The 22,421-nt window shown below is 36.6% G+C and overlaps 1 protein-coding gene across 1 annotated transcript in view; it reads left to right on the forward strand.

Annotated features, from left to right (window-relative positions):
• The window catches only part of LOC118834848 (transcription factor E2F5), a 36,707-nt gene extending 14,530 nt beyond the window's left edge, over window positions 1–22,177 (forward strand). The window contains exons 2-8 of the mRNA XM_036742287.1: window positions 3,011–3,120; window positions 5,269–5,430; window positions 7,370–7,413; window positions 11,493–11,557; window positions 13,651–13,918; window positions 19,860–19,904; window positions 21,766–22,177. Coding sequence (XP_036598182.1) covers window positions 3,011–3,120; window positions 5,269–5,430; window positions 7,370–7,413; window positions 11,493–11,557; window positions 13,651–13,918; window positions 19,860–19,904; window positions 21,766–21,875 — 804 coding nt within the window. The 3' untranslated portion in view covers window positions 21,876–22,177. The remainder of the gene's footprint in view (window positions 1–3,010; window positions 3,121–5,268; window positions 5,431–7,369; window positions 7,414–11,492; window positions 11,558–13,650; window positions 13,919–19,859; window positions 19,905–21,765) is intronic.
• The last annotated feature ends 244 nt before the right edge of the window (window positions 22,178–22,421 follow it).

A 22,421-nucleotide genomic window follows, 5' to 3' on the forward strand; every position in this document is an offset into this window, starting at 1 on the left:
AAAAAAAAAATGAAAAATAGCTCATTGGAAAAACAACTGACCTGGAAAATAGATCAAGGAGAGATAATTGGAGAATTTTATTGGACTGCCTGAAAGCCATGATAAAAAAAACAAAAAAGAGCCTACACATCATCTTTCAAGAAATTATCAAGGAAAACTGCACTGATATTCTAGATCCAGAGGGTAAAACAGAAATTGAGAGAGTCCACTGACCAGCTCCTGAAAGAAGTCCCAAAATGAAAACTCCTAGGAATATTATAGCCCAATTCCAGAGTTCCCAGGTCAAGGAGAAAATATTTTCAAGCAGCCAGAAAGAAACAATTCAAGTATCGTGGACCCACAGTCAGGATGACATAAGATACAGCAGCTTCTATATTAAAGTATTGGAGGGTGTGGAATATAATATTCCAGAGGGCAAAGGAGCTAGGATTATAACTAAGAATTATCTACCCAGCAAAAGTGAGTATATCCTTCAGGGAAAAAATTGGATATTCAATAAAATAGAGGACTTTCAAACGTTCCTGATGAAAAGACCAGAGCTGAATAAAAACTTTGACTTACAAATACAAGGTGACTCAAGAAGCATATAAAGGTAAACAGGAAAGAGAAATCATATGAGACTCAGTAAAGGTTAATTAAACTGTTTACATTCCTACGTGGGAAGTTGATACTTGTAACTCTTAAGAACTTTCTCATTATTAGAGCAGTTAGAAGGAGTATACATAGACAGAGGGCATTAGATGGCATGGGTGTGAGTTGAATATGGTGGAGTGATATCTAAAAAAAAGAAAGCAAAGGGTGAGAAAGAGGAGTGCTTTGTGAGAAGATGAAAGGGAGAGGTAAAATGGGGTAAATTATCTCACAAGAAAGAGGTACAAAAGAGATTTTACAGTGAAGGAGGAGGTGAGAGATGTGGTGGGGAACTTTTGATCCTTATTCTCATCAGAATTGACTCAAAAAGAGAATAATATATGTGCTCAGTTGGATATAGAAATTTCTCTTGCCCTACAGGAAAGTTGGAGGAGAAAGAAATAGGGAGGGGGTGATGGAAGGGAGGGCCAGTTGGGGGAGGCGGTAGTCAGAAGCAAAACACTTTTGAGGATGGACAGGGTGAAAGGAAAGACAGTAAAATAAACGGGGGAAATAGGATGGAAGGAAATAACAGTAATCATAACTATGAAAAAAATTTTCAGCAAGATTCTCTGATAAAGGCCTTATTTCTCAAGCATATAGAGAACTGAGGCAATTTTATAGAAGGAAGAGCCATTCCCCAATTGATAAATGGTCAAAAGATATGAACAGGCAGTTTTCAAACAAAGTAATAAAATCTGATTATAGCCATATGAAAAAATGCCCTAAATCACTGTTGATTAGAAAAATGCAAATTAAAGCAATTCTCAGGTACCACCTTATACCTATTAGATTGATTAATATGACAGAAAAGGAAAGTGATAGATGTTGGAGGGGATGTGGGAAAATTGAGACATTAATATACTCTTGGTGGAGTTGTGAACTGATCCAACCCATTCTGTAGAACAGTTTGGAACTATGCCCAAAAAGCATAGTGTTTTCTTTCACAACATGACTGATAGTGGAAATGTTTTGCATGACTGCACATGTATAACCTATATCAAATTACTTGTGTTCTCAACAAGGGGAAAGAGGAGGGAGGAAGAGAATTTGGAACTCAAAATTGTTCAAAATGTTAAAAATTGTTTTTTAATTGAAAAATTGTGTTTATTTCTCATTTGACTTGGACCCAAAGTAAACTTTAATTTCTACTATAGAGTAATGCCTTCTTTTCACTTAAGTTCCAGTTAAGAGCTATTGGGAATATTATTGAGAATTGATCAGACAGATTAAAGATATTACTGCTTATAAGTTTGAAATTGATCATAAAACTCCAAAGAATTTAAAGTTAAAATTTTTGATCATTTCTACCATGAAATTGGGCCAGTAGGGGCACAGTGGATAGAATGTTGGGTCTGGAGTCAGGAAGACTCATCTTCCTAAATTCAAATCTGGCATCAGACTAGCTGTGTGACCCTAGTCAAGTCACTTAACCCTGTTTGCCTCAGTATCCTTATCTGTAAAATGAACTGAAGAAAGAAATGGCAAACCACTCCAATATCTTTTCCAAGAAAACCCTAAAAGGGATCACAAAGAGTCAGACACAATTTTGAAATTACTGAACTCTCATATACATAGAGTAATTCTGTGCTTAGATCTTGATTTCTTTATAATAATAACTAGCATCTTATAGCACTTGAGGTTTTCAAAACACTATATTATCTCGTTTTAACTTCACAACAACCCAGAGAAGTAGGTGCTATTATTCCCATTTTATAGGTGAGGAAACCAAAGCAGAGCGAGGTTAAGTGATGTGCCCAGGGTCGCAAAACTACTAAGTGTCTGAGGCTTGATTTGGACTACGGTCTTCCTGACTCAAAGTCTCCACTAAAATTATGTGTGTTTTGCATTGGCTTTTCACTGTTGTTTTTGCTTTGTTTTAAAACATCAAATAGGAAGATGACATACATTAAGACAATACAAATAATGTCTGGTGCCCAGGATTTTTCTCTGTGTTTTTAACCAAAAAAAGCATTTAGATGGAAAGTTCTAATTTTGCCCTCTTTAATGTGAATTACCTTCAGTAACTACAACTGACTTCTAAAATTAGATCTTGTCTCATCAGTTGGAGAAGCAAGGTAGAGAGGAATTCTGTTCATCAGGTGAAGAAATATTTTCCTAAAGTAGTAAGGAGACTTCTGAAATTTTATTTTGTCTTTATGTGCTTTGTAATGATGAGATCTCATCTTTTTCTTCTCAACAACCGTTGGCCATAAAGTAAATGTTTCTTTAGTATCTTGTTAGTAGGGGATGACTTGAGTATGTTGAGCCATTGGATTAAATTTGGGATTGTATTCATACTGTGATCTTAATAATCAACTATTTTTACCTTAAAATACAAGTTGTTCTTTATCTTTTTTTTTCCTATTTAAAAAAACAGGCTGCAGATACTTTGGCTGTCAGGCAAAAGAGAAGAATTTATGATATTACCAATGTTTTGGAAGGAATTGATTTAATTGAAAAAAAGTCCAAAAATAGTATCCAGTGGAAGTAAGTTATAGACTATTGTTATAGTCTGAAATTTTGATTCTTTTTTCCTCATATCTCCAAAATTTGGTCCCAAGCTACATTCCTGAACATCCCATGTACCACGCTATTGTATACCACTCTTCAGCATGGACTGCTACCCTGGCTAGACCAGTTACTCTCTGACCTTCAAATATACATTCCATAATCCTGCCTCTTCCCTGCAAATACCATTTGCCTCACTCAGAATGCCCTTTTCTCTTCTCTGTCTCTAAGTCCTCATCATCTTTCAAGACAAAACTCAAGTTCAACCCTGTGAAGAGTTTCCTCACTGTTGTAGCTGATGGTGCTCTTTTCCACCTCTGAACTTCTTTCTGTAGCATATATTTTTTGTCCCACTCATTTGACATAAAGATACATACACCCTTATGAAAGGCAGAATGGTGTGGTGCACAGAGAACTAAATCTCAGAATGATGATGAACTGGGTACAGTCTCTACCTTTGATACACTGTTTGTGTGACTTGGGGCAAAGCACTTAAGATTATAAATTATAAAGCAGTTGCTGAATGTCATTGGAAGAGGGAGTTTCCTCACCAGGGAACTATCTACATCAAAGAAATCAGAGGTCAAGTTTTTATTTTTTTTTTAAGTACATCCTGATACTGTTATTTTTTTTAGGTATATATGATTTGCCCAACTGAAATTTTATAAACTCATTGGATAGGATTTTTTTATCTTTGTTAGCCATCTTAAATGTAGTAAGTACTCAAATACATAATTGTTGGATCCCATGATTTGATAGGCTCATTTATTTAGTTCATTTAACTTGTAGAGCCAGCATGGCATAATAGATAAAAAGCCAGCCTTGGAATTTGGAAGGCTTGGATTGGAGTCCTATATCTACACATGCTAGCTATGTGACCCTGGACCGGTCACAATCCTTCTCATTATCCCCAGGAAATTCTCTAGGACAATAAGTTACCAGATGGGTTGCCCTTTTGTATCACTGGAAGGAGTTTCCACTCTAGAAGTTCCCCAGCCCCTAGTAAAGTGCCAGTTCTAGACCCCTTAAAAAAGTAGGACCAAAGTCTCTCTTCATTGCCTCATCATAGCATGTAGATGACCCTGGGCTTTCAAAGTACTATGTCAGTGGAATGCAAGCTCTACCAGGTCCTGCTGTCCTGAGAAGGGTTTAAGAATGGGCTTAGTGATGGATTTTATGTCTCTTTGACTACCAGTCTTCCTAAGTACACATTGGTTTGTTACCAAGCTGGGTACAATTGGAAAGCATACCATTTAGGCATAGAGGGATTGTGATCCACTTTGGAGAGAAGAGCACTCTCTCAGCAATGAAATCACAGGTCCAGATATTAAAGTTGAAATATTTAACATGTAATCAATTTCTAATCAGTGTCCATTTCCAAGGGATAGGCCTTTCCCCTCTCCCTGATCAATACTATGGTTAGTATTCTTAGGAAGAGTTCTAGCATCTCAAATAAGAATAACTATCCAAAGTAAAGTTATTTCAGAAACTGTTAGCACTCATAAGAATTATTGGGAAATATGGAAATCTCCTACAATGTATATTAGCCAATATGGAAATTTTGCTAATGAGTATATATTGAAGCTTATGTAATACAATAATTAGTTTGAATATTTCACATAAAAAAAAATGACAGCAATCAGAATTATCCCTTTGGCCTCCCTAATTTTTAGCCAGGATTCCAATAAAAAACAAGTAAGGATACATGGATTTTTCCAGTGCACTGGAGTCTTTCTACAAAAGTATCTATGGATTTCATGCTGTCAGAGTGTGTTTAATTCAGCAAATATTTACTGTGTGCCTACTCTGTGCAAGGCTTTGTTATGAGATCCTTTTGGTTGGTAGCTCAGTAACTAATCCCCTTAGAATGGGAGCTAAGTCTAACCTGCTATTGCAAAGCAAATTGAGAGCTTAGAGCATATCAGCTCTTCACTGAAGGATTTTTAAAGTAAATATATTCAGATCCATAGTTTTCCATTATACATTCTAATGCTTTTGTGAATTTGACTTTTGATTTTTATCATACTATGGTATAAACTATTATCATTGGTTTATGACTCAGTTAATCATTTTATTAATGGAATTAATTGAAGTTAACCTAATGGACATTAATTCTGTATTTTTCAGAGGTGTAGGTGCTGGATGTAATACAAAGGAAGTTATTGATAGACTGAGATATCTCAAAGCAGAAATTGAGGATCTGGAGCTAAAAGAGAGAGAACTTGATCAACAGAAATTATGGCTTCAGCAAAGCATCAAAAATGTTATGGATGACTCCATTAACAACAGATATCCTTTTATCTGAATACCTTATAACCAAACTACAGCTTTGTGTATATGTATATATAGCAGAACTACATTCAAGTGCAGGTTATTTTCAGAAGGTAGGTCTTTTTGGTGAAAACTGAGATTTACAATACTCTTTAGTAATTTGTTCAGACACCTGTTTTTTAAATTTTAAGTTTTGACTTGCCAATTTGCAAAGATAATGTCTGGCTGAATAAATTAGCTTTTGAATGACTTTATCTTATACACTGGCAAGTCAAAACTTCAGTTTTAAAAAGGTTGGAAAAAGAAGCAGCAGCAAGGAAAGACCCGTTTCTTCAAAAAAACAATCTTTTAATTGTGTGTTTCCTTGCGCCCTCTTCTATTTTCCATCTCTCCCACCTCTATCATCCAACCAGAATGGATCACCAGTTTTTAAAAGTTGCACATGCTGTTACTGCAACCACAAGAGTGAATTACCTTCTCAAATTTATAGTACTTTATAGAGTTTACAGAATGCTTTGTGGACAATAACCTTTTGAAGTATGGTAAGGGTCTTTTATGGATGATGAAACCAAGTCTTGTTCACAGTCACATAGCTAATAGTTGTCAGGACCAGGACTGAAATCCAAGCCATCTGAGCCCAAGGCCAATGTTCTTTCCACTATGCTAAAGTTGCCTCTTGGGATGTAAGCTAAATGTGTGCCAAAGAGGAATGATGGGCCTAGCTGCTATAATATAAAAGGTGTTGTTAAATAATTATGTTAAGTATCCTAAAATTAGACAGTTAGTAAGTATTTATCAGGCACCTATTATGTGTCAAATACTGTGCCAATGCTGGGGCTACAAAGAAAGACAAAAGGCAGCCCCAGCTCTCAAGGAGCTTACAGTCTAAAGTGGAGAAAACATGCCAACAACTAGGTACAAACAAGCTATACACAGGAAAAATTGGAGAAAATCAAGTCAAAACTGTCAAAATTCAGCACCTATCTTAAGTTCTTGAAAATTATAATTGAAAACTTCAACTAGCCACTAGTCTGTGCTTGACATGTTCCCCAAATCTGTACCACCTTTTGAGGGTAATTTTGTGGAGGACATGGTTGTCTTCCATGACATGAAACCTAAAAGTTTATTGAAATACACCCAGCCCAAATTCTTACCCTGCAGGTCCTAGGACTTTTCTAAAGTTTTATTGAACATTACATTTTCAATAGGTGTTTAATCTGTTCTAAAATGACCACTCTGGAGCTTCATCAAGTACTCTTTAGTTCTAATAGTATAGGTTTTATAAACAAACCCGTGAACACCCAGTATTTATTTTGAACATTCAACAATTTGATCATGATGGTTTGATCAACTTGATCATGACTGTGAACAAGACTTGATCTTCAAGGGCATTGTCACAACCACCCAGCCAACAAGATTGCATCTGCTGGCACTCTCTACCCTCTTGTCACTCCAAAGACTTAGCTGTTTTAGCTTATTTGTACCCTTGATACTTCTGCACAACATTGTCTACCTTCTCTTCCCTAGTGCCTGGTAAATCTAAATCCCTTTCAAAGTCAAAAATGAAATCTCTTCACTTAGAAAACTTTGAATTAAAAATAACTTTGCCTAAATAAATACTTTCATTTTGCATTATAGGAAAAAATGATTTAAACATGTGCTTCTACATACAAGTTGGATGATGAAGTGGGGACTAGCATGCTAGGTAGACAGCATTTCTGAATTTGTAGGGAGAAGTAAGTTGTTTTTTTAAAAAATTTATTTATTTTTAGTTTTCAACATTCACTTCCATAAGATTTTGAGCTCCACATTTTCTCGCCATCTCTCCCCTTCCCCCACCCCAAGATAGCAAAAATTGTTTTTAAAAGTTGAGTTCTTTGACGGGGGAAATCTTGTTGCAAGATATAAGTTACATGAAGAATACTACAGTGTTTTTCTTGACCTGTGCTGACAGTACATTTTCTTATATAACTCATGAAGATATCTGTAATTGTTTTAATGGTAAGTACTGATAGTAGATTTGTTTCCATTTTTCCTGTGTATCCGCAGGACTGAGCACAGTGCGTTTGTTCATAGTAAGCACTTAATAAGTACTTATTGAATTGAATTTCTGAGTCTGCCTAGGGATGCCTTCTTTAATAAGGAGTGATTCAGAAGTCCCCAGAGCCGTCATTTTACAATAGCCATATAGAGACTTTTGGCTCACCGAATGATAATAGTTCACATTTATATAGTACTGTAGTTTACCAAAACTTTCCTTGTAACCACTGTGGTGCCTTGGCTTTATGTGATCCCTTATATTTTGCTCTCTCTTCCACATCCATTCTCTTACTAGTTTTTATTATCCTCTGGCAGATGGGGACAAGCAGTCTTATCTCCATTGAGCAAAGGAGAGAATAGAGCCCCCTGAAAAGATTAAATGGTTTGTACTCAAGGTTATGTCATTGAATAATTTGAAATTACAAACAAGGTCTCATGCCCCACTGTTTCATCTATTAAATGTGGCTATCTTCCTTTGTAATAAACGAAGATCTCTCTTCAGTCAAGAAATTATAAAAATTAATAGCAATCAACAAAAACCCCTAAACTCATGAAACCTAATATTACTACTGCTGAGTTTGGAACATCTTATTCACTCCTGAACACTTAATATAGAAAAGATATGAGTTAGGTTGTTTAAAGTTCTCTATTCCATCCTTTCTCTTTTCTAATACCTAAAAAACACTGACCCAAATCCAACTAACTTGTCTATTTCCAATAGTTATCATAATAACCTTTCCTCTTTAATGTCAGTGATATTAAGGCAGTCTGTATCTAATGACAGAATGCAGCCATTTTTACATGGGATCTTACATTAATACCTTTCTGGGACTGGTTGTCTTGGTTAGCAATATAATGCTGATGAGGTCAAGATCATGAGTTCAGTCCTTTCCTGAGTTTTGCTTTGATGTAGTCATCTCTAACTCTATCCTCTTATCCAGCAAATATATGCCATTGGTCATAAGGGAAGGACCAGGAAAAAGTATGAATGTGTCATTGTATTGTCACCATAACTAGTTGACATGGCTTGAAGTAGATGTCCTGTTGGTGACATAGCAGTAGCATTGTTTTTACATATAGATTTTGGCATGTTGTTTTTCACTAAACAATCTACCAGCAAATGGGATTCAACTTATTCCCTAAGGTCGTATAAGAAATTAAATATTTAGCTTACAGTTCTTTACCCACCATCGTAGCTTCAGAGTTTGTAAGGGAAAGTGACAGAAATATCACAGAAAATCTTGTTCATCAGCAGCTCAAATATTATTTGAAGAAATAATGCAGCTTAAAATAAAGCTCCAAAGTAACTCAGTTAAGAATTCACTTAAAGTCAATGTTTCCTGTTATCCAGGCATCAGCTGTCCCATCTATATCTATTTTTAATTGAAAATTTCCCTTATAAATTTCAAACACCAGCAAGCACAAATGTGTCCGTTGCAAAAAGTAAAAGAATTAATTGTATCTAAAACATACAATTGGTATTTTTTAAAGTGTAGATTAAATTGTATTTAATAGTACCAAAGCTACCCTGCTTGTCTGTGTTTCTTTCAGAGATGCTGTCTTCTGTGTATTCTCAATGTTTATGGATGCCTTTTTCTTTTTTATGCATCTCCATTACTATCCACCTACTGCAAAACATCTACTAAATAGATTATAACAAGTATAGTTAAGCAAAAGAAAACACATTGGCCATTTCTGAAAATGCATGTATCATTCTGTACCTCTCATTGCAATCACCTCTCTATTAACAGGTAGGAATGCTTCTTCAGTTTTCTAAATTCATTATTGGTCATGAATTACATTGATGAAAGTTCTGAAGTCTTTCAGTGTCCAAATTCCAGCTATACTTATTTTGATTGTATAAAGGCTTTTCCATTTTATATTCATAGATTTAGCGTGGGAAGGACTCTTAGAGGGCTCCCAACTTCAACCTCCCTCATTTTACATATGAGGAAACTAAAACCTACTAGCTATGTGGCTTTTCCAAGATCCTGTAGCTAGTAAAAGAGAAAAAAATCAAGCTGGGAGGGGAGGACACTCAGGGTTTCTTTTCCAAAGAGAAACAGTTACCATTGACATTCACGCTAAGGCAGGAGAGCCCAAAATACAGGCATTGTATTTTGGGCCCTCCATATATTCCATATTCCATTTGTATATTCCATACAAGTAGAGCTTGGGCAGGGACCTATTGTGGTCCAGTCTATGGAGAGAGAGAGAGAGAGAGAGGAAATTAGCAAATTAGGGAGGAAATTTAGCCAGTAATCCCCAAGTTAAGTGGCCAGCTTCTGGCCATCAAAATTTGCCATCCTCTAGAGAGGAGAAGAAGGGGCCATCCCTTGATTCACTTCTTAAAGAGGCCTATTTACTGAATGGGTGTTACCTCATTTTATGTGAGCACCTGAAAAGGCCTTAGCCTAAAAGGGCCAGGTCTCCCATTGCATCCTGGGCCATCTCCAGTCACCCTGATTAACATCTGGTCACTGGATCTGGATGGCTCTGGAGGAAAAAGTGAAGCTGGTGACCTTGCACAGCCCTCCCTCACTCAAAGTCAAATGCAAGTCATGTCATCATTTCGCTGATGCCATGGTTCTCTTCAAAAACAAAGGACAAACACAAGCTAGTAATAAATCTCTGAGGAAAGATTTGAAACCAGCTCTTACAAACTTCACATCAAATACCCTATTCTGCATGTCAGGTTGTCTCTCACTCTAATAAGAATTGTTCATTTTATATTTTATGATCACCTCTATCCTTGCTCACTTAAGAATTGTTTCCCTAGCCATAGTTGTAAAAGGTACCTCCTTTTTTATTTATTTACATTTTGACCATTTATGTCTATTTGGAGTTTGTTGGGGTGCTTTATGTGAGATCAGCCTAGTTTCTGCCAGACGTCCGGTCTTCCCAGGAGGTTTTGCCAGATAGGTGGTCCTTACCCTGGTAGTTAGTGTCTGTGGGTTTACCGAATACTATGATAATAGTTTGGTTGTTTTTATGTCTTGTTTGTTGAATCTATTCCACTGACTAACTTTCAGTTAGTTTTGATGGCTACTGCTAGGTCCACTTCATTTTTACTTTTTATTTCTTATTTCCCCTGAGATTCTTATGCTTTGTTCCTCCAAATAAGTCCTTTTGTTATTCTGTCTAGTTATGTAAAGTTACCCCTCCGTAATTTGATATAGTACTATATTTGTAAATTAACTTAGGTATAATCTATTAGCACAGTCCAGCTATGAGCGATGGCAGCTAGGTGGCGCAGTGAGTGGATAGAGTGATAGGTCTGGAGTCAGGAAGACTCATCTTCTTGAGTTCAAATTTAGCCTCAGACACTAGCTGTGAGATCCCTGGGTAAGTCATTTAACTCTATTGCCTCAGTTTCCTCATCTATAAAATGAACTGGAGAAGGAAGTGGCAAACTACTCCTGTATCTTTGCCAAGAAAGCCTCAAAAGGAGTTACAGAGTAGAACACACCTGAAAAACAACAACTGAAACCAAGAATGATTAATATCTCTCTAATTATTAAGTCTTCATTTCTGTAAAAAGTGTTTTTGGTTGTACTCCTATAAGTCTGGAACTACATAATGTTTAAATAACTCTGAGATCTGTGATTTCATGTGTGTGGTTGAGTGAGGCAGTGAGTTAGATCCCAACCTCATCTGACTTAGGGGATTTTTAAGAGTCTCTATTTAGCTAGGGTGGTACTTGGACAACAGGCATCTATTATCGACCCTTTCCTGGAAAGCAAGACTGTTTATTTTTGCTAGTGAGTAAGAGCTCAATGCATGTAGTAACTTTTTGGAATTAAATGAGTACGTATATGTATGTGTGTATATATGTATGTGTATGTATATATGTGTGTATATATATGTGTATGTGTGTGTATATATATATGTGTGTGTGTGTGTGTGTGTATATATATATATATATATATATATATATATATATATATATATATATATATATATATATATATACACATATACATACACACATGATTAATGGGACCTAAAATTTTTTTTAATCTATTTATATTTTTACCTAGGAGATACACTTCTTGCAATTCAAGCACCTTCTGGTACACAGCTGGAGGTACCTATTCCTGAAATGGTATGTATGAATGCAATGTAATATCTCTGAAAGGACAAAAAAATTTTTTTTAGCAGAATGTGAACTTAGCATTTATAAAGTCTCTCTTTTCCAGTTAACTGAAATGTCTGCATGTCTGCGTTGTTTCCATAAATACTAAATTAAAGATCAGATTTTTGGGGGAAGTGAATAAAAGTCACTTACTATTTGACTACAAAGAAACTTATCAATATAATTTTTTTCTTCCAAAAGTGAATATCAGGAAATCAGCAATGATATGAGGAATTAACTAAAGAGTTCATAAAATAATCAAGTCAATAAAAGATATGAAAATCCTGGACAAGGGGGGAGAAATAACAAATTTGCATAACAACATATTAGCCTAAATAATATTAACAACAATAATAACAATAATGATAGTGATTCCTAACATTGATCTAGCTTCTATCTGTTCCACTCACTGTGCTAAGTCTTTATATATAAAGTATTATCTCATTTGATCTTCACAAGACCTTAGGAGTTAAGTGCTGTTATTATCCCCATTTTACAGATGAAAAAACCTGAATCAGACAGGTTAGTTAAGTGACTTGCCCAGGGTCATACAGCTAATAACTGTCTGTCACTTATCTGTACATCTGCTCATGTCCCTCTCTGAGGAGCTAAGCCACCTGCCCTTGTGAAAGGCTGCAGACTCACATGGCTAGTTCCTATAGAAAATGGAGCACTCAAGTGGGCTCAGGCCCAAGCCACAGTGACCCTGGAAAAGATCACTTGGTAGAAGATAGTAAAGTTAGCACCTCAAACTGTAATGCCCCAAGAACCATGGAGAGCCCCACTCCTGAGAGTTGTACTATTTCTTATCCAAGTCTCCCCAGAGATACTCTGCTGCCTGTACAGCAACAGTTGTGGCAAAAATTGGGGGTCTCTCCTCTGAACCCATTGCTGATTTCCTTGGAGCTTCAGTCTCAGGCAGCAGCAACTCCTGGGCAATGAGTGCGGTAGGCTCTCTGCCAAGGGACCATTCTGAGGGCCTGCACTACATACCTGGGCTGAGGGCTGGGGGAAGGGTGGTGGAGAGGTGGGAGTTTACAGGGTGAAAGGAGGAGAGAAAAAAGGTGAACTCCTGGGAAATAAAGCTATGTTTACCATTTGGGGCGGGTGGGAATTCAGGTCTTCCTAATTTTAGGCCTTGTGCTCTATTCACTGTGGTGCTCCCTATGGCAAATTTGATTTTTCCTTTGAATCTATTCCAAGATAGGTTAAACTTTGTAAAAAGTAAAAATGAAATTATATGGCTTAACTCATATTCTCTTCAAATTTAATTAGCCTACATTAAGTCATAATATCTAGCTTTTTAATTCTCAAGATAAATATGTAGAAATACGTATAGCATACATGTAAATTGAAAGGTTTCATATTTATAACTTTAAGAAAACTAGTTGTCTTTGTGGTTTCAATGAGAGAAAAAGTTTGATTTGTGATAAAACAACCCTCATTGAAGATGAAGTATATTTTATTTTTTCATTGTGATTTGTTTGGTAACTTTAAATAAAGTTTGGACTTGTCTGAAAAAAAGGTGAAGTATATACATAATTATAAAGGGGGGATTAGACTGTATATGTTTTGTTTTAAGAGCATGAATACATCAGGTGAGTTAGGATTATTAATATTAGAGATGTAACAGTTGGCAGAATTCCACATTCTAGAGCTCATAATCTTTTGTAATAGTATAAGGCAACTTTTTAGCTCTAGACTTTATTATGGTAGCACTTAATTCTGTATTCTGCACACAGCCCTAACTTTAACTGACTTGGCAAAATTCATTTTTTTCTTGTCTTGAACTTAGTTATAATTCCTTCTAGCTTTGTTGTATTTTGTATATGTTAGGGTATTGTGAAAAATGGGTACTTATCCCTTCTGGGAAAGTTGCCATGTTACTAAATATATTTCACCTAATTCCCCACCTCATCTCTTTCTGAAAACAATATTAATATCAATCTCCTATTGACTGCTGGTATGCTCTTTTCTTTTATTACAAGAGCAAGTTGCAAGATAATAAATAATTTAAAATTTTTTAAATTTTGTTTTAAAACAAAATCATTTCAACTTCAAAGGGCCAGAATGGACAAAAGAAATACCAGATCAATTTAAAGAGTCACTCAGGACCTATCCACGTGCTACTCATTAATAAAGAATCCAGTTCCTCTAAGCCTGTGGTTTTTCCTGTTCCTCCACCTGATGACCTCACACAACCTCCTTCTCAAGTCTCTTCTCCAGTGACTCCACAGAAACCTAATACAGAGACCCAGAATCTGCCTGAACAACACACCCTTACCAGAGGTCAACATCTCCAGCAGACACCAGTTCCAGACACACCCTCAGGTAAGTTTGGAGGCTTTGGGTTTTGTTGTTGTTTTTTAAGGTAAGGAAAGAGGAGGAAGAGAGGCATCAAAAAGCATGGTAATTACCTTAATTTGTCAGTTATGGTAAAACTAATTCATTATTTAAATTATATAAGGCATTATACCAAATATTTATTTGATAAGTATTTTATTAAATACCTTCTCATGCTCACTGTGAAAAGTACAAAATAATCATTAGAGGCAGACTCTGTTTCAAGGAGTTTACAGTTTATTTGGGGGAGGAATTATATGCTTCATCCAAGTAGAGACCAAATCAAGTTAATATGTAAGCAGTCACACAATAGCTTAGACTTTGTATAGCTATTGTAGAAATTCAGAGTAAAAGAAAGGTGATTGTTACCCAAGTTATTCTTCCCTTCCTAAGTTTACATTTTATTTATCCTCAAACTCCATAAAGAGAAATACAAAGGCAATTCTTTTTTCCTCAATTGCGTGAAATCTTTAGGAACACTCAAAACTATTGAGATCTGAGTTCAAAGCAAGTAGCAATTAAGAACCTCAACCATCTTGGAAAGAGCGAAGAAGGTTATTGAGTCCTTCGTATTATTTTGAATGTTTCACAAATTTGTTTTACTCAGCTCCTTTGGGTTTAGAAATGGCAGCTTCCCTCAGAGATGTAATTTGACTCTTCCATGCTTTAATTCTAGAAGTGATGCTGGGTGGCGAACCAGCAGCCTCAAGGCTACATGTGACCTTCTAGGTACTTAGGTGCGGCTTTTTGACTTTGAGTCCAAGTTTTACAGAACAAATCCTTTTATTAAGGGAATTTGTTCTATGAAGTTTGGATTCAGTCAAAGGGCTGCACTTTAGGACCTAGTGGGCCACATGTGGCTTTGAGGCTGAAGGTTCCCCACCCCTGGTCACTAGAGTTATCTGTTCTCCTTGTCTGTCTTTGATTGAACACTTTTTTATTCACTTAAATATTTGGTTCAGACTCATATTTCAAAAAAAAGAATTAGGTACATAATTTGGGGATTTCGTGGTTTAGGTGTTAGTGGTTGATAAATGCTTTGGGATCTTACTAGTTGGGAAATTTTGCTTCTAATAGTTTCCTAATGGGATGATAAACAAAGATGCTGGAGTTAGTTCATTGGGGATAGGTAAGTGAAGGCTAGGGCATTATCATCCTTTCCCTTGTTCTAGAGAATTTCCATAGTATCAAAATATTGCCCTACACAGAGTTGGCATTCACTAAATCTTTTTTGATTTCTAAATTTAAAAATACAGTTGATACTTGGTTATTTCTACTAACAGAGGAGTACATATAATATAAGACAGTTGTGTACATAATCCAAAAATCACATATCTGGCTATAGAATGCATGTTTATATTTACATTTAAGTGTGGATTGTTTCTAACATTCTGAAAGTTAAAGAAAAAAAATTCAAATGAGAAAGACATACTTCATAGGTTTTAGGAAAGCCAAACTATAAAGAACTCAGGAGTTTGGAGCTAATTGCTTTCTTCTACTTCTGTTTGCTTCATTTCATTCATTGACCACGTGTTATTAAATGCCTAATTACATGCCAGCTTTTGAACTACACTGAAGGAGAAGCAAAAAAGTAGGAGTTATGGTTTCTTCCTTTCTTCCCTCAAAGAGCTTACAGACCAATTAGTGAATCCAGTGGGGAAAAACTAACAGGAAAATTACAGATAGATAGACATAGATACATACACACATATGTATATTTACATATGTGTATGTGTGTATATATATGTGTGTGTATTAGTTGCCTAGTGGGCGTACAAGCAGTAGATATTGCATGATTTCGAAAGTGGAGATCACTATAGGCTGGGATGGTCAGGGAAGGCTTTCAGGAAGTGTACTGTGAGCTAGGTATTGAAAGATACTTAGAATGTGGCCAGGCAGAAAGTGGATGGGGGTAGGGCATTCCAGGCTGGGGGAATAGCTTAAGCAAAAAATGGAAGCGGGAATACCCATAACATATTCAAAGGACAGCATGTAGATAAACTTGGGCTGGAAATTATTCAACAAATATTTATTAAGTGTCAGATGCAAAGTTTTTGTGTTTAAAAATAATAGAAAATGGGGCAGCTAGGTGGCGCAGTGAGTAGAGCACTGGCCCTGAAGTCAGGAGGACCTGAGTTCAAATCCAGTCTCAGACACTTGACACATGTACTAGCTGTGTGACCTTGGGCAAGTCACTTAACCCCAATTGCCTTGCCAAAAAAAAACAAACCCAGAAAAAAATAATAGAAAATAAAGTTGGAAAATTATGTTTGGACTTGTCTCTAAAGGGCCACAAATGCTAGGTTAAAGAGTTTTGATAAGATTCTGTAGGCAATGAAGAATCATAAGGATTTTTAACATGATAAAAACTGGGTTTAGGGATCATTATTTTGGCAGTAGAATATATGATGGATTAGTGAATGTCAAGGCTAGAGATAAACTAGACACATTCTTGGAGTCATCAAGTTTTGAGTTGATAAAAGCCTGAAATATGTTTTGACTATTATTAGGGTTCTTCACCTTTCCGCAATAGTAATGGGACAAGAGAGGAAATATTTGGGCGACATTGGAGAAGGAGAGGTTGGCAAGGGAGAAGTCAAAAGTGATTCCAAAGTTTCAAGAGTACTTGGCTGGGAGAATAATGGAGAAAAGGGAATTCAGGAAATGGAGCCAGTTTTTCCAGGAAAAAGTAATTTCTTCAGTTTTAGACATTTTAAATTTGAGGTGATTTTGGGGCATCCAGCAGAAAGGTATTTAGAGGTACAGGTCTAGTGTGTGTGTGAGTAAAGGCATGGCTATAGCTAGATTGAGGACTTGCACAAATTAGAGCTCATAGATATGGAGTAATGAGTTGCACTTGATTAATTCTTTGAGGAGAGAACTAAAAGGGGCCAAGAACTGTGCTTTGGGAGCACTCAGAGGAGCTGACAAAAGACCGGAATAATCAGATTCAGGTGGAGAGTTTTAAATTAAGAAATATTTGTAAATTTTTGATTGAGAAATCAGAAAGGGATATTAATGTACCTCGATTTCCTATAGGATTGGAAGGTCACTGGTTATATTTAAGAATTCTGTTTCAAGTAGAGTGGTGGGGATGGGAACCCAATCACCAGGGCTTAACATTGTGCATACTTAATAAGTGAAACAAATAGTCCCTTAACCCTTCTTGGTGTTTTTCTAGTTGGGGGGTGAGGAGAGAGAAGGGCTTCTGAGCATTTTAAAGGCTTTCCTCTCCAGTAGCCTGGGGAGTAAGTTTTAACAGAGACAATGACTAGTCAACCCTGGTTTTAAAAGCCGAGGAGCAGCAGCAATCTGATCTCCCCTCCCATTTCCACCCAGGGAGGTTAAAGGTTTACTGGCAAATTCCATGAGAACTTGCTGCATCTTCCTTAACCTCACCTCTTAAAAAAAAAATCTTTGTAATCTCCTGTTATGTTTTTTTTTTCCCATTATCTTTATGTTTAAACAGGAGAAAGGTACAGCCAATTCTTTAATTTTACAATGGGAAAGGGGATCCGTGACTGAAATATGTAGGTCATTTTAGTCTATTAGCTTCTATCCTCTAAGAAATGTTGCTGCTTGCAATTTGAATTTAATCTCTTCTTATTTCCCAAGCTACCCACTAGTGGGAGTGGTTAAGAGCAATGGAGATATACTATTGTAGAAGGAATACTACTACTGTTGTTGGCAGACAAGGAAATGAAGGAGAAAAGGGAAAAAGATGGTGGAAATCTATAAACCAGATCTAATTAGTTCCTGAATAACTGAATCATTACTGTATTATTTTGGAATAGAAAATGCCACTATTTGAACACCGCGGCTAAGGACCCTAAGGTCCATTGCTGTGATTGATGAGAATTTGGTACTTTGGATGAGCACAAAAGTCCCTTCGTAAAGTTGATGGAAGTGTGTTGGATGGAAGTATTCTGCTATGTCCTCTTTGCCTCTTACCTATTCAAATCAAATCTCAATTCTTGGGCCGGGGAGGAGGGAGCGCCAGGGGAGGGGGGGGCGGATAGCATCTTTCTTGGTTGAATTCTAAAACGAGAATCTTAGCCTTATAGCTTCTAGTTTTCAGAGCACTCCTTTCCTTATTCCCTAGGCCTTTATACAATTTGTAGTGCCAACCAGACATCCTACCTGCAGAACTGTAGGAATTTGTCCTAAAAGAAGCTGTGCTTTGCTTCAAGGTTTCCCCAAGGAGATGGTGATGGAACAGCAAATTCCAGACCATCAACTTTCCACCCACTTAGCACTGGGTAATAAAAGATGAACTTCAAGAGCAGTCTCAAATTTAGAGCACTACTAGGTAATATCTTTCTCCCCCCCCCTTTTTCTTTCATTCAGAAGAAAAAATCTAGAGATGTTGATTAGATGTGTATCTAATACAATACCATTCTGCTGCTTAGCTAGCTGATATGAGTAGTTTGATATAATGGGAAGAACAGTGGACTTCAGCATCAAAGGACCAGGGCTCCAAACCTCTGATACTTACTACCTGTGTAATCTTGGACAAGCCACCTAACCTCCCTTCCAGCTCTAAATTTGGATTCCTATGAGAATTAGTATTCTATTTTGATTTTTCTTCTGGTGTCATTACTTTCTTCAACACAAATATACCTCATTCTAGGTAAACTTGTTACCTAGTCAAATTTTCAGACTAGCTGCACCATTTGCTTTAGTATGATATTGTAGGTTAACTTTAGCAGATGTGGTTCCTACCCCACTTACCCAGGCTTACAAAGTTCTAACCCAGAGATGGAAAAAAAAAATCATCTTTACTGTCTGAAGGTGAGAGATCCTAACAAGTCAGGAAAGTATAAGCTAGGTTTTAAAGAAAATTAGGTTTATCTACCTATCTCCCGAAGCGGAACTAGCCAATACTTTATAATCCTTTACTTTGTTTTCAGTTTAGTCTTCTGAGTTTTCTTCCAGGGAGATGTCATGGATGTCAATCAGAAGAGTATTTTACTTTACATCATTGAAATATAGTCATAGTCAACTGTTAAAAAGTGAAGGATATAATTTGACTTTTACTACTTTTAATGCATGTTTTAACTCTAGTGCCTTTTATTTTGCTTTATTAGTATTACTTATGTGATTAACCTGGTTATAAGTGAAGTAGAATTAAATATCATTTTAGTAAGAACTGAAAGTGCAAAGTTCACAGATGGAAGTATTCATCTACTGGTTTGGCAGCCACTAACTAGTATGTATGCCTCAATTCCATTTCATCTAGAACCCTAATCTATCATCCTCAAAACTGTTGACTTCCCATTTATCTACTGATTTATAAGCAAAGAGTTATACAGATATTTAGGCATAGATATCTGTGGCAAAGGCTTTCCTTTGAAATGTGTATTACAAAACTACGAAGCAAAGTTCAAGTGAATTTTGGGGAATGGAATATCCACAGCTTAACACCACACATAATGAAACATTCTTGCATTGTTTAAAAGTTTTTTTTTTCTTTTGAATCTGAGTCTGTTCCATGTAGGCAAGGGCTACAAGCTTTGACCTGTTTCCAGCCTGGTCTGGTTTGCTCCTACTTAGGCAGCCTAGTTTCCCTACCCCAACCCCCATATCCTCGGTGTCGTGTTATCATATTGGTACAACACTTTGTGTACACACCCAATCAGCTTAGCTCACTGTAGCTCAGAGCTTCCAAGGTCCAGTGATCCACCTTGCCTCAGTCTCCCCAGTAGAATGGACTGCAGGAATGCACCATCATTCCCAGCTCAAGTGGACAAAGCAAGTCTCATTTAACTCAAAGCTCCAGGATCTGAACCTTGCATAATAATGGAGTGTCTGATTTGGCTACCTGTTATCTAGTTATCAATAACCATCTTTCACTGTCATTGGATACTAAATGAGATATAACAAATTGAAATGTAACAAAAAGCCTTCATCATATGCTTTTGTCCGACAGGATCTATTAGTGGTGATATCATTGATGAATTAATGTCTTCAGATGGTAAGTAGCTTAAACTCATTACTACCGTCTTATTTTCAAGTAGATCTGTAGAAGTGAATGATTCCAAAGCTTGTGAATTATTAATGTTTAACTTGCTGTGACCATTCATGAGAATGTATTAATATTTAATTGCTCTTTAAGTGATAAGCATGTGAGGACTTTAATTCTATATAGATATTTGGTATATGGCAAGAATACTTGAAACAGTTATCAGGGAAGAGTATGCATTCCGTGAGGGATGTTGCTCACATTTGCTGACCCTGTGTGTAACCCTGTTTCCATCCTGAAGAACTGAAGGTATGGAGAATAGCAGTAGCATGAGTCAATGACATCAATAGGTAATCTGAAACACATGGGTCAATAATCCCTTCCCAAGCTTACTCTAGAGGCACATTGCCAAATTTGAGTTTGCTCTTTCATTTCCCTGTTAAGCAATAAAGGGCCCCACTACAAGTTAGGGAAAAGAACATCAAAATATTTTTCCAAGTTTAAATACTTCAAACATTCAGCCCTTTGTTGAATCAAGTACTTCAAAATTATCAATTACTATGCAAATGTAAGATAGGGACTGAACCTGTGACTGCAACTTCTCCTAGATCAGGAAACCAACCCCCTTTATCAATGCAGATTACCTTTTCTGCAACTTGTATTCTTAGTGGTTAAAATGACTTGCCCAGTCACACAGCCAGCATGGTCAGAGGCATGGTCAGTCCCTCTTCCTGACTCCCAAGACTCTTTTCACTCAGTCACAGTACTTCCATAGATGTGAGGTACTATGATATCACTTTACTTCCTGGATGTTTTTTCCTTTTTAATAAAGTGAAACACACTTGCCCTTTCATATCATTAGCGTAGCATTTCAGGTTATTCAGTACTGGATGATTAAAAGCTTGGGACAAAAGTTAAAGGCAGTTTTTGTGTTGTATTCTATGTAATTTGCACTGGTCTCTGCTCATTCTAATTTTCTTTCAGGACTTAAATAACAGGTGACAAACTTCATAGGGTCACAGATTTGGAGCTTAGAAGGGACTTTAGAGGTCCTCTAGTATAAACTTGTGTTACACATGAAGAAACTTAGACCCAGATATTGACCTGCCCAAGGTCACATGGGTGGTAAAGATGGAATTCGACCTTGGGTTCTCTTGACTCTAGATGCAGAACACTTTCCATGGTACAATGCTGCCTCTCTATAGACGTGTGGATACATTTCACACTAATACCTCTCTATTGGCCATCCAGAGAACAGTGAAAACCGTCAAGGCTTTGAGACTCTGGTCCCTAGTTCAACAATTGCCCTTTTCAGCTACAGTTATACTGCTACCTACACACTCGAATTCCTATTTAATGTCAACCTGGGAGTGGGTGGTGCAGATACCAAGTTGGTAACCGATACCAATATGAACTAGTGGATCACTCACATGTCTGTTTTAGTAAAAACATTTGTTAAAAGAACAATCTCACAAGTGCAAGTTCACATCAAGGTTAACTGGGGTAAGGTGGTGGGAAGCAGGAGGTGTTGCTTTAAAAATAATTCATGTCCATGAAATAAAAAGTATTTGAAATGCAAACCTCCCATTTCATAGCAAGGAATCAGTGCATCCTTCTCAACAGAACAAGTAAACAGAACTGATTCACAAATTTTGTCATTCATGTTCCTGTTACAAATACAGATCATATGACATGCCATAGAATGTGAGGGGAAAACGCTTTATAAGCTTTAAAGTATTATGTAAGCATGAACTACACTTGGTGCCAAATATGCTTCCTCATTTCACCTGTATCATTTGCGATGTATTTATATTTTGCCCTCATTTATCCTGAAATTCTTGTTCCCCTTAAATCTAAATGTGTTTTCTTACAGTGTTTCCCCTTCTACGGCTCTCTCCTACCCCTGCTGATGACTACAACTTTAACCTGGATGAGAATGAAGGAGTGTGTGATCTCTTTGATGTACAGATACTAAATTATTAGGTTCCACAAGAACTATTTGGCCTGTTATCTACCTCTAACTACATACTATAACATCCTAGATGATTTCTTCATAACCTAAGTGTTTAAAATAATGAATGTAACAACTTTTTTAGTTCACTGACTCTGGGAGTATTTTTTCCTTTTGTTTAATTATTTACTTCACAAAACTGTACCCAAAAGAACAAAAGGGCTTTGATCTCTTCAGGGCAAAAAGTGACTTTGCAAGTTTTTCGGTTTGGTTGTTTTTTTCCCAGAACAAAATTAGAGTCACAAAATTGTTGTGGGGGGTGGGAGGGTGGTTATATCATCATTATTATCATCCCAAACCTGTTATTAAGCAGCCTTTTTAAAAGATTACAAAATAAATGACCTAGGTCTCTTATCACTTAAAATATAATTTTATACCATTACTGCCACCAGTTGTCCACATTTTTCTTAATGTCCTTCTAGTCCAGTTTTTCACTGCCATTTGCAAAATGAAGGATATAAACTGACACATGAATTGTTTCAGTGAAGAAATTTTGTGAAGTGCCTTCTGTTTTAGCA

The sequence above is a fragment of the Trichosurus vulpecula genome, chromosome 1 (assembly GCF_011100635.1).
Source record: "Trichosurus vulpecula isolate mTriVul1 chromosome 1, mTriVul1.pri, whole genome shotgun sequence".
Lineage (NCBI taxonomy): Eukaryota > Metazoa > Chordata > Mammalia > Diprotodontia > Phalangeridae > Trichosurus > Trichosurus vulpecula.